Source organism: Pempheris klunzingeri, chromosome 20, assembly GCF_042242105.1.
Source record: "Pempheris klunzingeri isolate RE-2024b chromosome 20, fPemKlu1.hap1, whole genome shotgun sequence".
NCBI classification, from domain to species: Eukaryota; Metazoa; Chordata; class Actinopteri; order Acropomatiformes; family Pempheridae; genus Pempheris; species Pempheris klunzingeri.
Genome location: NC_092031.1, coordinates 6,046,984 through 6,061,127, shown reverse-complemented (window position 1 = coordinate 6,061,127; position 14,144 = coordinate 6,046,984). Strand labels below are relative to the sequence as shown.

General features: G+C 44.4%; 2 protein-coding genes across 3 annotated transcripts; one reads left to right on the top strand and one right to left on the bottom strand.

Moving 5' to 3' along the window:
- Window positions 1-20: 20 nt before the first annotated feature.
- bicral (BICRA like chromatin remodeling complex associated protein) lies at window positions 21-9,052 on the top strand. Of its 2 annotated transcripts, XM_070851585.1 has the most exons (13): window positions 21-85; window positions 2,242-2,286; window positions 2,449-2,494; window positions 2,887-2,935; window positions 3,027-3,092; window positions 3,482-4,768; window positions 4,856-4,913; window positions 5,013-5,044; window positions 5,177-5,226; window positions 5,344-5,489; window positions 5,618-5,712; window positions 5,807-5,909; window positions 6,007-9,052. In XM_070851585.1, exons 3-13 carry the CDS (start codon window positions 2,454-2,456, stop codon window positions 6,492-6,494), a joined length of 2,415 nt encoding a protein of 804 aa, XP_070707686.1. In that variant the 5' UTR covers window positions 21-85; window positions 2,242-2,286; window positions 2,449-2,453; the 3' UTR covers window positions 6,495-9,052. The 2 variants fall into 2 exon arrangements, with proteins under 2 accessions (XP_070707686.1, XP_070707687.1); XM_070851586.1 differs by lacking the exon at window positions 21-85 and having other exon boundaries at window positions 2,052-2,286.
- Window positions 9,036-13,259, bottom strand: LOC139219654 (mitochondrial nucleoid-associated protein 1). The gene is made up of 5 exons (XM_070851587.1): window positions 13,183-13,259; window positions 11,189-12,565; window positions 10,790-10,900; window positions 10,430-10,546; window positions 9,036-10,344 (listed from the first exon to the last, which is right to left on the bottom strand). Exons 1-5 carry the CDS (start codon window positions 13,190-13,192, stop codon window positions 10,316-10,318), a joined length of 1,644 nt encoding a protein of 547 aa, XP_070707688.1. The 5' UTR covers window positions 13,193-13,259; the 3' UTR covers window positions 9,036-10,315.
- Between the last annotated feature and the right edge of the window lie 885 nt (window positions 13,260-14,144).

The following is a 14,144-nucleotide window of genomic DNA, read 5'->3' as shown; positions in this document are numbered from 1 at the left end:
GCTGCTCCGCTCTGTGCGCTGCCCCGGCGACCCGTGCGGTGATGGCGAGGAAACCCCGTTGACAAGGCACTGCTTTTTCATGACGGTGAGTTTCCCTTTGAGTGTATTATAATTTTGTGATAAAAATTTCAAGGAAAAAACACACACAACCTCCTTCCTCCCTTCCTTCAGGGAGGGAAGAGAGTTTGAGCGGAGAGAAAAATCTATCCGAGACAGAACAGGGACAGTGAGAAAAATATATGAGTGGGAGAGGGAGAAGGAGGAGGAGGAGAAGGAGGGGGGAGCAAATTAAAAGTTGCCAAATGGAGATATTGGGTTTCAAGAGGAGTGAGACAGGAGTAAAGGGTTCGCCTCTTTGAGTCGTCTTTATGTTTTGCTAATCGGGATTAATATGTATGGGCTCGGCGCGGTTTCGTCCTGTGGCATTTTCCACCGATTCTAGCCGACGTTTTCAAAACAGGCGTCGTCGACACCGCGGCTAGCTAACCAGACCAGGCCGGTGTTGGTGGTTAAAATGAGAAGCGGTCCGTACCCCGGGGAAGATACCCGAGCGGTACCCGGGCTGGAGCTCATTATCCCGCCGGTTCAAACGCGTCGGTTCGGCAAATCGAGACAAATGTGACGTTTTTCAAGCTTGCGGATGAGCCACATGGAGGACAAATGAAAGCCTCCCCGACAGAGAAAGAAAGATCACGTCAGCGGCGACCAGTCACAGGCTGGACGACGGGCGTTTTGTGCTGCTTGAATGCGATTATCATTCTGTCGATTCAGTCTATTTTTGGAAATAAAACTTGCAAGCTGTACATTAGCTGGCTTACAAAACCAACGGCGGTGCAGCTCAGCGCCAGTAGCTAGACTACGGCGGGGACTAGCTTAGTCCGCGCTGAAGCATGCTAGGGCGGACTGCGGAGGCTCATTTAGAGCTTAAAATCAGGCAAAATGTTCAAATTTTCTGGAAAACCTGGCGTTATTTTCACATTCCTGACTAAAAACTGGCTCTTCGTCTGCGTGTCGGGCGTTTTTGTGCTACTTTTAAGGCTCATTTTTGTCAGCATTGGTACTTCAGCTCTATCGTCATTTTTAATGAAGCTAAAGTCGAAATTTCCGTTGATCAAACCGTTAATCTGTAACCTCCACGTTGGAAGCAACGGTTAAGTTTTGGTTTGTTAGGCGTTTCAAACAAGGGTCGTTTTTATTATCATGTTTTACGTACAAACAGCCCAAATTTGGTGCTTTTTGTGAAATAAAATGACACTGCATTAATCGTTTGGTTCCGTTGTCGACATTGCTTGCCCCCTCCATATTTTTGTCCACTTTTGAAGAACAAAGAAGCCTCACTGCCTCTAGTACCCTGTCACCTCCATCGAGAAAATAAAGTCTATTTTGGTATAAATATAAAAGATAACACGCTGTTCAGTGATATAACTTGCTCTGGCATGTTTCTTGGTGTTTAAAAGTCAGTTTAAAGTGACTCCAGACTGCCTGTTTGGCTCAGAAGGGCTGTCGGTCTTTGTTCTCCCTGAACCAAAGATGGAGGCTGGACGTGGCTCAGCTGTAAAGACAGCTTGTCACGGTAACAGCCATTTTGTAGCATTGCAGTTCACACAGACCCATGAACGCAGCATACATTTCTCCATGGCAGTAACACAGAACCAAAGGACCTAGTATCTAAAGACAATTTTACTTAAATGTTGGATTAGTGACTAAAGGAATTCTCTGTTTCTGATATCTATCAATATAGCTTTAATACAACTAACTTGATAGATATCCAAACACTCATAGTCAGTTGCCCTGCTGGATCATTTTGGTGCTCATGGGCTTGTTTCTGTTCCACTTTTATTAACTAGCAGTAAGATAGCTGCATACTTTAGCCGGCTGACACCACATAAAGCCTCTCTCAGTGTGCAAACGCAACCATTCAAGCTACATGTGGAGCAGGGTGGAGTGGTTTTACCCTCAAACGCACACGTTGCCTTCACTGTGCAGACTGGAAATACGACCGATGTGGAACAGCAGAGGAGTGTAATGGGTGGGAGTTGGTGTTGTCAGAGACAAACATCTGTAGGAGGGGATGAAGGCCATCCTGCCCTTGCATACATATATCCCACAGCACTAAGTGACATATTGTTCCCCTCTTCCTCCTCCCCAACCCCCCCATCGCTTCCTTTCTGGCTCACCTACCTCACTGTCTCACACATATCATTTTGTAATCTTGACTAAATGCAGTTTCTCACTCTGCAGCCCCGGAAACAAAGGGACTGAATCCATGCTTCCTGCTGGAAATCTGTGAGTGAGATGTCCACACTACTATCATAATAACACAGCTTTTGCAGCTCAGGATAAAAACAAGTAATAAAGTGGGCTAGTATGTAATCTTAGTTCATATCAGACATTTGCCATCTCCTCACCTGCCTCATTCCATCCTTATACCCCTCCGTAATCTTTCAGGTGTCATGGATGATGAGGACGATCGCCGTCTTCTGGATATTTTAGGGTAAAACCCCCTCTTCAAAAGTGACATTTACATCATGGACAAACAGGCACTTTATGAATGGATGCACTGACATTTGTCTTCACCAGGCAATTCACAATATTGCCACACATTTTCACACGTCTGCTTAAATAGTTGGGCAATATAACTACGGTTCCTCTTTGAAATCAATGCCACGCTTATCTGCAAACTTATTTTTTTTCATCTTAAGTTGAATTAAGGAAGTTAATAATCTAGTGGCCCATTCACAGGAGATCTATCTCCAAGCATTTCATGTCAATCTATTCTGGATGAGTTAAGCTAGTGTTAAACCGCACATAAGTGAAAAGACATTGATGTCATGTTCAGCCTGTTTTGGGGTTTGTACCTAAAAATCTCCTCTGTTCGCTTGACAGAGATGTGGATGCGCTGAATGACTATCTCCATGGCAGCAACAGCAAGTCTGTGAGTGTCTCAGAGTGTATTTACAGTCGCACCTTACAGAGTTTGTCTGAACAGTTACTTAACTCTGTTTAACTCTATTATCTGTCTGCAGATTGAAGAGGACGATGTAACAAATGCAGCTTATGGCTCAGATGGATCCTTCTTCTCTAGTGACACGGTGAGTGTGCCTCTCGTTATTTTGATCCAACAAAACTTGAGGGTCTCAACAGAGAGTGCTTTCTCAGGTGTTCACTGAGATCTGAGCAGAAACGCCATTATTAGGATTTGCTTTGTATTGAGACAATCTGTCCAACACTATTTTAACAGACAAGGAAAGTTGTAAGTGAACAAATATCTGAATACGTGAACCCAGTTGGGGAAATACAATATTGGATGCTGCAAGGAATCAAAAATGGTAAACTACATGATAGAAACTATAAAAAGTTCATTGTATAGTTCCCTATTTGTACAGGTGGTGAAGAGCATCACAGATTCATGAGCTACACAGAAAGCAGCCTTGTAACAGTTTTCCACTTTCTGCTCATTTTCACCAAATGCCTCATTTAGGCCGGTTCCAATGCCGGCCTCAAAGGTGGCACTTCTTCAATGGATGAATTTGGCGAGGATTCAGCAGGGGCAGGCCTCCAGCTCTCCAGCAGCCTTTCATTTATCGAGGATGAATTGGGGCCGGAGACGTCTCCTGGAGGGGTGGATCTTGGCGGAGAGGACCAGCCCTTTGACATCCTACAGAAGTCTCTCATGGAGGCCGACATCACGGAGCAGACGTTGGCCCAGGAGGCCTTGCTAGACTCCCAGCCCGCTCCCACTTTAGTGCAGGCTCCTGTTCCCTTCCCCTCCCAGCTGGTATCTGGGGGGTATGGAGGGGGAGTGGGTGTCGTAACCACGGCGACAGCTGCGTTCCCCGCCGGCCAGTTCCTGCAAGGGGTGTCCCCGCTGCCCAATGGCTCGGCCCAGCACATCCAGGTGTTGGGCTCGTTTGGGACGGGCGGTGGTGTGATGACTCTGAGCAGCTTGGAGAGGACTCCTCAGATTGTGCTGAGGCAGGGGGCGCCTGTAGCTGCAGCAGGAGGCGCAACAAGTGGGCAAGTCTTTGCCCCTACGCAAGGGCAGGTGGGCCAAGTTGGCTTACCTTTCAAAAACATCCCCCTTCAAAACATCATCATCCAGAGAGGCCCGGGAGGGACCCAGACTCTTGTCAGACCTATCCAGCCTAAACCCCTTCAAGCTGGGGCTCAGACTGTCTACAGCCTTGGTCTTCAGCCCACTCCTTCCACCATGGCCAATGTAGTTAATGCTAACACTGCTACTGCGGGGGGACAGTACACAGCTAATGGCTCCATAGTGGTGCAGCCGCCGCTGGAGCAGCAACAGGCGGGACAGGCCCAGACAAATATGCCACCTGGACAGTTCTTGCTGCCCGGCTCTTTGGCGCTCACTCCGGCCAGCACCATCCACAATGGCCCCGCTGACCCCAACTCAAATGCCCTAATTACCAGTCAGAGCGCAGTGCAGATTGTTGCGGGGCAGAACTTCACTGCACCGCCAGGAGGCCAGCTAATTTTGAATCAGGGAGTAGTCGGTGGGAGTCAGGTTGGAGGGGCTGTAACTCAAACATGGACAGGAGTTTCTTGTGCCAGCTCTGCCCCTGTTCAGACTTCCTGCGCTCCTGGGCGGCTGACTCTGGTTGGCCCAGCGACGGCGGGGATCAGCAGTCAAGGCCAAGTGACGGCGGCGAGCCCTGTTCAGCGCCTTCTAGTGACTCAGACTCAGAATTGCACTTCTCTGTCCCCTTTACCTGGTACTGTGACACAAGAACAACAAGACTACAGACAGGTATAATCTCACGTTCCCTGTGTTTCGCATTCGTGTCTCTTTCCTGAAAACTGTAGTCTGAGTGACACTTTGATCTTAATTTTTCAGAATTCGTCATCACCTGCCCTCAAACAGGACAGACAGGCACAGCTCAGCAGCATCCACGGTAACAACAGCTGAATTAGTTTTTTGTCAGTGATGCATTTAAATGTAATCTGCCACACTTTGACCTAATGAGCTTTGTTGTTTGTACGATCTCTCTCAGCTATGACTCAAGATTCAACGCTAAACTCTCAGGTACATTCCAGACTCACATTCTGCACCATTTGTTTTGCATTCATTTTGGTGTGTATGCAAGGTTGTTTATGCTGATAGGGATGATATCAGTGATATAATGATAATTCAGATATGTACACTTTCCCTTTATAGGTCAGTGCTCAGAAGAGACCTGCCCTTCTGCCACTTACAAAAGGAGGAATGTGAGTTTTTTGGCCATTTTGCTTTTGTTTTCCATTTGTGAAGTGTCGTCTTTTGTCTGCGTAGCTCGTCATTCATCCACTGACAGAGCTCGTCTCGCTTATCTGTCACTTCTGTAGGATTTTACAGCAGTTGAGGAAGGATCATGCTGGAGTTCAGACCCCAGACCGACGTCAATTCACTTCAATTGAGGATGCACTGCAGAGACTCCTCCCTTACCATGTGTTCCAGGGGGCTCCACCCAGCCAGGATGAGTTCTCACAAGGTACAGCTTTGAATCTATTAGCTTTACCTGAAATCTGCACGTGTATGCCTGTATGTGCAAGTAAAATCATGTTTGCAGAATCAAAGTAAACCTCATCTGCATTGAGTTCTGTGTTGTTTTGCTTGCAGTGGATGAAGAATTTGAGGTAGTTGCAACTCAGGTGCTGAAGAGGACCCAGGCCATGGTGAACAAATACAGACGGCTGCTAATGGTGGAGGCTGAGGTAGGCACACACATGAGCAAATTGTTGCACGCATACATGTCCTTCCTGTTGTGACATGCACATGGCTGACAGGTTGCCTTCACCTTCCCTGCAGCGTTTCAGTCCGTCATCAGAAATGGTGATGATTGACAGGACCTTCAACCAAGAGGAGCGCAGCAACCTGACGCAAGACAAACGCATGGTACTAGTGGATCCAGGTACAAAAAAAAAAAGGGTAAAGAGTAGAGGCAATTGGAGCAAATAATTTTCCCAGGAAAGATTTTATGTAACTCTTCCTCTTTGCCTGCTTTATAGACAGCTTCTTGGATGACTTCTGCTGTGGGACGAAATCAAAACTTTTCCAAGATCCTCTCCCCTCTCCGTCATTGTCCAGCTGTAGTTGGAATCAGTCGGACAGAGGCTCTACGGAGCCAGCGTACAGGACAGACTCCCAGTCCGGGTATGGAGACCCGGGAGGGGGTGGGGCTGTAGGACCAGGTGCAGCAGATAGACTCCACCCTGCACGCTCAGAAAACAAGAGCGTCCTGGAACTGAAGAGATCCCAGCAACACTACGGGCCCAGCAGCGCCAGCAACAACAGCCTCACCGCTGCCAACAGCTGTCCCCAAGGTAACCCCTCAACATTTGCAGCAACGTCAGGAGGACAGACGCACTACCAGGTGTCCCACCACCTGTCCTCCCCGCTGATCCAGCCCCAGTACGCCTCTCAGCTCACCTCGCCCGCTCACCCCGACACAGACTCTGCTCTGGAGGCGGCAGTCAACAGCATCCTGGAATGTTAAGACTGATGCTCCATATCATCCCCAATGTATGGTTTAGACTTCTTTTGTGTGTGTGTGTGTGTGTGTGTGTGTGTGTGTGTGTGTGTGTGCTTGTTTGTTTAGTCAGATTCTCCGCTTGCAAAATTTGTTGTATTTCCCCGCAATCCCGCGTGAGGAGAGGTTAGCTCTTCTTTCAGGATGTTATTTCTGTGATACCATCTCCGGCCACGTAGCATGTATTAAGTTCTTCTGGGTTTATTTTTTGGGTTGTTGAGGCACAAGTAGGGGTCAGAGACTCCATCAAGGTGCCGAGTAAACGCAAGCACTTAAAATTACCTATAAAGATCCGGGAATGTGTGCAATGCAATGGATTAACTGATGGAAAATGTTTTTGTTTAGTTTGTTTTAACATTATGTTTTAAAGGGGTAGAGTCTGCGACTTATAGAAGAGTGTCCCTCTCTTTATACACACTCAAACACACACATCAGTAATATTTTGTGCCAGTTGATAACCCCCACTACCTATGCTGATAACAGGGATGAGGAGGAGGGACTAAATGACGACTCTGTGCCTAATTCTAGGTTTTTATTTTGAAGTGTTTACATGAAGAAGCTCTATTCAAAAGTATCCATTCCCTCAGATCCTTCCTGCGTTACAAGACACACACACACACACACACACTTTAGCAACATGCGTCAGGTAGATTCACGGTTCAGAGGTGTAGATTTCCCTTAAGGCGAGCTCAGTAGAGATACATTCACATAGACAAATTGCACTAAACGTACTGTTGCTTATTTCAGGAACTATACGAGTATGAGGCTCTCTTGTGGTCGGTATGTCGGTGTACGTTAGGATAAACAGAATGTGAATATTTGGAGCTGAACCAAAATCCAATTGCCTGCTTTCAGCTGCCTGCAACAAGGATAACCTCTTAGTCACACTAGATACCAGTCGAGTTAGTCACATAGACATATATAGTAGTGATACTGTACTCTGCAATGCTTTTTTTCTTGTGCTTAAGTCACATTTTCTTTGGCATTTTTCTTTTGTACCTTAAAGGTATGTAAGCCCCGGCACAGACACCAGGACAAATCTCGATCTGAACCACTTTTATCATTTCAGTGTGTTTGTGTCAGGGGACTTCAGTCCTCAGATTGAGGAACATATGTTACAATATCATTATCTTTTTTTATTGAGATTTTTATTTCCCCTCTCTTTTTTTTATTTTTATTTTTAGAAATGACATTAAAATATGACTTTTTGTTTGCTGTTATGTGTTCCCCGGCTTTGTGAACATGACAAGATTGTCATTAGTTTGAATGACTCTGGAGGGTCATTGATTGTATGTATATTTGTCTGCCTTCTGCATTCAGTATAACGATATATTGATCATATCTATCTATGCTTTACAACCTTGACACGTCTATCGGTGTGTATGTGTCAAATCTGCATACATACACAATGACTGTTTTCATGTAGATGTTGATTTCCATCCTCTCGACTTTATTCCCAAGCGTTAGTTCAGTCCCCCAGGATGTTTTTTCTCACGTTCCAGTGTTTCTTTTCAAGCATTTCTCACATTTCGTCTCTTTTCAGCAGCGCAACCAAAATTCATGATAGGGGAGTGTGTGATCTTGTCCAGAATCACTGTCAGATTTTTTTCTTTGTGCTGGTGACAACAGCTCTGTGGCTGTCGTGGTTCCTCTGAAGCTGCTCCCTTAAAATGACTTGGGCACCCACTGTGTTCTGATTTTCATTTAGCTTTTAGAGGCAAAACCTAACATAGTGTGATATTTCATAATGAATAAGACATAATCCAACATATTGGCCTTGTATTTCTATTTTAGGAATGACACTTTTAATGAATCTGCACTATGTTATAAGTAAGGAAGGGCATTTTCTGCCAACACAGGACCAAAGCTTAGGTTAAATGTGTTAAATGCTCTGTGAGTTGATTCTGGACAACGTCACCTTTCTCCTATAAACTTGTCTGTGAAATATGCTTGCCAATAGGCTACAGGAGCAGACTGAAGGCCTTTTCTACGGGGTGGAAGATTTGTGTGTTTGAGTGCCAGTGGCCATCGCAGCCCGCCTGCATCTCTGCCTATAGACCTCTTATATCTACCAGTGCACACTGAGAAAACTGGGCTCTCTGCTTTGAATGCAAATCTCTAATGACGTGTGGGTCAGGCGAGGTTTGTTATTTGTTCCTTCAAGTAGTTGCTGCAAGACTATGTGCCTCTATAGCACTTATATCCACAAGAAAGTTAGTTGTAGACTTGCACAAAGTAAGGGACGTGTCCACTGCTGGAGAACATTGTGTTATCTCGATGCATATCAGTGTCTGAGGGCCTGGTAGGAACATACTGTGCTTTTTCTCTCCCGTTTCCAGTGCAGAATTGTGTGTTCTTTCTGCCTCCATTTTCACTGTTGTTTTGTCTCACTTGATTTGTATAGTTTGTTGTTTTGTATAAAAATGAAAAGTGAAACACAAATATTTATAATTTTTGTATGGAGACAAAAAGAAGAATGTAAAACAAACAAAAAAAAAACCCACAAGAAAATGGAAATTATTTTTTATTGTGTTGGCTAAGAAGTGACGTCAGGAAAAATCGTTACAAAAATACTTTAATTTCTTCATTTGTAGCCAATGTGTGTTCACTACAGCAGCAAGGAAGAGTCAACAATAAATTCATTTTGAATACGATAACAAACTGGTCCAGTCCAGCTGAGAACCTCCTTCAGCGTCCCTCCATTACTATTCTGTGAGTGTTCACACACTGGCACCGACGGACTAAGCATGCATAATAACATCATGCGACAGGAGAAGCATTTGTAAAAGGAAAACAGATTTGCAACCCTCTGCCACACAGATACGGATCTGTTCACAGATACTGAAGTCAGGACATTTTCAATTTCACATTTCCCTACATCTGGGCTGCCAGACTTAGACTTTATCACGCTAAAAATCTGTTGGTTCCCTTTAATCCTCTCATGGACCCCGGCACCAATGCCTCTGCACAAAGGAGCAAAGAAAACTCTGCATAGCAAACATTTGACTGCCCAGCCCCTCTGCTGTCTGGTAACACAACTCAACAGCGACACCTAGTGGAGCCCCACCCGTGACTACAAAAGTCATTTTTAGGAATTCTCCTGTGAATAACTCCCTTCCCAAACTAAAATAAGATACAAGGCAAACAGAGATGAACATAGATAGGTTAAATAAATAATTTGAAATTAATAAAAGATAATTCATATACTGTAATTTATGTCACTGTGGTGCCCACAGGCGTTCAGTTTGGATCCTCTGTGCAGCTAAAACAAAATCAGTCAAGAATAAAACAAAAGAAATCAGAAACACAGCTCTTACAGTTGTTAAAGGAATAGTTCCACATTTTCAGAAAACTGCTTATTCAATTTCTGGGGGAGATATGATCAATACTATACTTTCATATACACGTGCATCCATTAAATCTGAGCCTGCAGCTGCTTATCTTAGCATAAAGTCTAGAAATATGGAAACATCTCGGCTGGTCTTTTCATGCAAGTTATTTCATAGATTAAACAAACAAGATATAAGATGTTAATTCATGAGTTTTAAAGGCGCTTGTCTGTGGGTTTTTGTTACCATTTCAGAGTCTCCAGTCTTTATGCTAAGCTGGGTTAAGCAGCTGCTGGCTGTAGCTTCATCAGTACTGATTTCCCAGACATAAATCCTGTGGAAATGTTTGGATCTGGATTAGTTATACTGTGTATTATTAACCTTAAAGTCCTGAACCCTCCTTCTGCCAAAGCTGCTGTTTCCTCATACAGAGTCCGGCTTGTCCATCTCCCCTCTGCCTCAGTGGTACTTCCGCCAACGATCACGCTCTGGAAAAAACAGCCATCAATAGGCTCAGTTATCTCTGCGTGTCCCTTTACACAGAGCAACACTGACAGTGATTCACACACTTACTTATATGGGGGTAACTCCAGATGTAGCTGAGCACACAGTATCCTGCTAACAACATGGCCAGTCCTCCAACACCACCTTTCCTCACGTCAATATACCTCCTGTAATACCACTGCCAGCCTGACAGACGCAGAGGAGAGGAAAATGTAAAACTTCATACTCAACACTGCAGAAGATTTGAAGGTTAGTTTAGGGAATAATTTGGATGAAGGATTATTTGCTGTCATGCCCAGAGTAAGATGAGCAGACTGATATCATGCTCATGTCTGTCAAACAGTGAACCTACTGCTGTGTTTACTGTTTAATGAGCAATACATGATATATATTATATTCGGATTTATGTGAGATGTGTGTGAAATTCACCTCTTTGCACCATTTCCAATACGTCTCTGGGATGTCCGGGGGCTTTGCAGGCCAGCCACTCAGGCAACTCCTTCAGTCTCACCTGTCCAAGACTCCTTTGTGTCAGAGCGCCTGCAATTCATGACACCCATAAAGAATCAGTGCACTGACACAGACAAACACACCGTCTTTCATATCACTAGGGGAATATCGTTTTGAGGAATATGAATATCTTATGCAACCCTTTTTAATCTTTAACTGAAGAATCTTACGGTCTTTAATGGTAGATGTTGTGTAAAAATACATTTACATCAGAAACTAGAATTAAAGATTAAGTAAACAAAACTAAGAATCTGACCATTTTTTGGTACTTTTCTTGAGGTTCGATACCCAGCCCTTCTTTTACTCTCAAATACTGACCTTTAGTTGAGATATCAGCAGTGTTGTGTTTCCTGACTTTGAGCTTTGACCAATCTTCTCCTCCCAATGTCTCCACCCTCACCGGCAGAGTTTGTGGAACAAGATGAGAGAACTGCATGAGTGGCGATGTGGACACTGTGAGGAGTCCTGTCATGTGATGGCCCACCTTCAGCCCCTGGTCCACGCTGCCTGTGCGTGGAGGCGTCGTGGTTTGGCTCACCTGAGACGACAGACGGCCTGAGAGGAGGGGAGCTGCAGGCTGAGGGGAACCATCATGTTGCCGGGGGATTAAAGAGGCTTGTTTAGGCTTTGAACTAACTGCACTAACTGATTGTAGCTGCGTGTGCTGTGGTCTGATAATGGGCAGCTGGTCTTGTAGAGGTTTAGCTGTTGCCAAGCAGCTAGCAAGATCTTTGTGATTCCCTGTTGGGAGTGGAACAGGACTGAGGCTTGTACCTAGTCGTATTTTACTGCTTAGATCATCGGTGGTTTGAAGCTGGCTCAGGATGCTCGGCCTGCCGGACTGACGGGTGGAGTTAGCTCGGCCTAATGTGGCTTTAACATCCTGGAGGGTAATCCTCGCCTGGCGGCCACTTCCTAATTTCAAGGGCATCTTACTTGCAGACAAATCCTCATTGTCCCCCTCGTCGTCCATCCAGAAGTCACGGGGTCTTGCACTACTCTTATTTACTTTAGAGTCCAGAGAGCTGGAGCCATCTCTGCTGGTGGAGAGGGGTTTTGCCTTCTTTGTCTTGTCTTTCTTTGACTTCATTGTAGAGGCAGCTTTGGGTTTGGTGTCTGCGGAGGCAGGATGGGCGTCTTTGTCGGGATCAGTTTTGGTCTCTTTCTGCGCTGTGCTGTTGGAGCTTAGATGATCCGACACAAATGGAGTTGAATCTGAAGGCTGGTCATCTGAGGCAGAGCTGGTCCCCTCCAGTGATGCCTTAGGAACCTGTTTGGACTTTGCAGCTTCTATCAAAGAACGGAGACTCTTCCTTTTGGGCTCAGAGATAGTGGGAGACAGAGATGTGGGTGAGGAGGGGATGTTGGCTGTCTTGATTTCTTCAGACAGCCTCTGTTTCTTCTTCTTAGTTGATGGTGAAGGTAATGCAGAGCTCAGTGACGACGACTGCGGTGGTGCTGATAATACCACAGGAGACTTTTTACTCTTTGATTGTTGACCTGTACTCATCGACGGCGTCTGTGTGGACGTTTTTCCCTTTGCTGCTGGTTCGGACGGGGCTGCGTCCAGCTGAGAAGATGTTTTCTGTTTTCTTTCATTTTTGGTTGCAGGTGTTTTGGAGCTCGCTGCTGCTTTGCAGTGTGGTAGGTGACTCTTCAACCTTTTATAAGTTTTACCACAGAATGGGCACACCTCTGTGGGGGAAAAAACAATGACAGAGCAGTGCTCCTGTGTGGTTAAAACAAGCACAGTGTGGTGTCAACAAATGTATGTTTAGATGTGGCCAACATGTATAAGGCTGCAACTCACAATTAATTATATTATCAGTTAATCAGCTGATGATCTTTTTCCATAAAACGTTATAATGCTCCAAATTGAAATTAAAATGAAAAGAAATTGACTTTATAATAATACATATAACAAAATACAGGCACATTTAAGAAGATGAAATGTTTTGCACTTTCACTTGAAAAGTTTTAAGAGATAGTTTAACTACTATTTTCAGCTTTAAATATGAACAAACTTCAAACACTGACAAATATCACTTCATGATAGGAAGTGGTATTTATTTATCCTGATTAAAAGTAAGTGTCCACATGTGTTACTGAACTACTATGTACTATTTATTGCATCGTGCACATTTGACCTTGTCACTGAAAGAAGAGTTTTTTTAGTAGAATTTGCAGCAGATTCTGCTGTATGTCATTATTCAGCACACCCCAGTGCAATTAATAGCGCACTTTTAATATCGGTTGAGGTTAGGTGACGTCGTGTGTCTTGTGAATGACAAACAAACATTTGTGACACTTACCAGAACTCATTTTACACGCGTCTGTAAAAAACACAGCCAATCAGGGTGAATCATGTTCCCAAAAGTTAGAACAGGAAACCAAAAAGCAGCGGCGGCAGTAATGTGACTATAAAGTGACACCAGTTATCACATTAATACACACTGGTGTCACTTGGAAATACTTCCAGTTTAGACACGTTTTCGCAGTCAGGTTCGTAACTGTTGTTGTGTGAGGAAAGACCCTTTAGGTGGCGCGTTAGGAGCCTGAGTGTAAATGATTAAAATAATCGCACAATTAGCTTTAAATTATAGGTGTATAATAATATAACGGTGGATTTTGGAACTGTGTTTAAGAGATGGGATGTAACGGGGCTGTCAGTTCATCAAAAGCCTGTATGGTCATACAGTAATCTCTGTAGTGGGTGTGGTGCGTAACTCTACGTAGTAAATTGAGATGATTCACTCCTGCCCACTTCCGGCTTCGCGTGAATCCCCGAACATACCAGTTCGTTTTCACACGTAATCGGTCAAAAATCCCACAAAAGCCTTTGACATTTCTGTCACAGGGGGTTTTTTTTCTTCAAATTTTCCCACAGTGGTAGTCACGATATTACCTGGCGTAACACGACATTTAGTTGATTTAAAAGACGGTTTCGTTTAGTAGGAACTGAAAGCAGAGTACTATCCCAAAAGAATTCTCAGCACAAAAGTCACATAGTTGTTCCTTGGGCTTTCAGACACACTTCACGGCTTTCCTCAGCTGTGTACAACGAAACGTATATAGATTTATTGGAACACGTGGAAGGAGATTTTACTCTTGGATGAAATGAAAATAATTCAGAGGGGAAGTAGTTTAAAACATGCAAAAACAGGCTTCTCACATCCATTTGTATTTTTAAATTACATTCATTTGAAATATTTTGGACCCTGTATGTGAAGGTGTGTTTTTAGTGTAGCGTTATATACATTATAATACATAAAAT

Bases quoted from the DNA above. Each gene is read 5' to 3' on its own strand.
- bicral (XM_070851585.1), top strand. From the start codon at position 2,454: ATGGATGATGAGGACGATCGCCGTCTTCTGGATATTTTAGG. The intron at 2,495-2,886 runs GTAAAACCCCCT...TTCGCTTGACAG, and splicing joins CGTCTTCTGGATATTTTAGG to AGATGTGGATGCGCTGAATG. The intron at 5,713-5,806 runs GTAGGCACACAC...CCTTCCCTGCAG, and splicing joins TGCTAATGGTGGAGGCTGAG to CGTTTCAGTCCGTCATCAGA.
- LOC139219654 (XM_070851587.1), bottom strand. The intron at 10,547-10,789 runs GTGAATTTCACA...TGCGTCTGTCAG, and splicing joins ATTGGAAATGGTGCAAAGAG to GCTGGCAGTGGTATTACAGG. The intron at 10,345-10,429 runs GTAAGTGTGTGA...TGTTTTTTCCAG, and splicing joins CTGGAGTTACCCCCATATAA to AGCGTGATCGTTGGCGGAAG.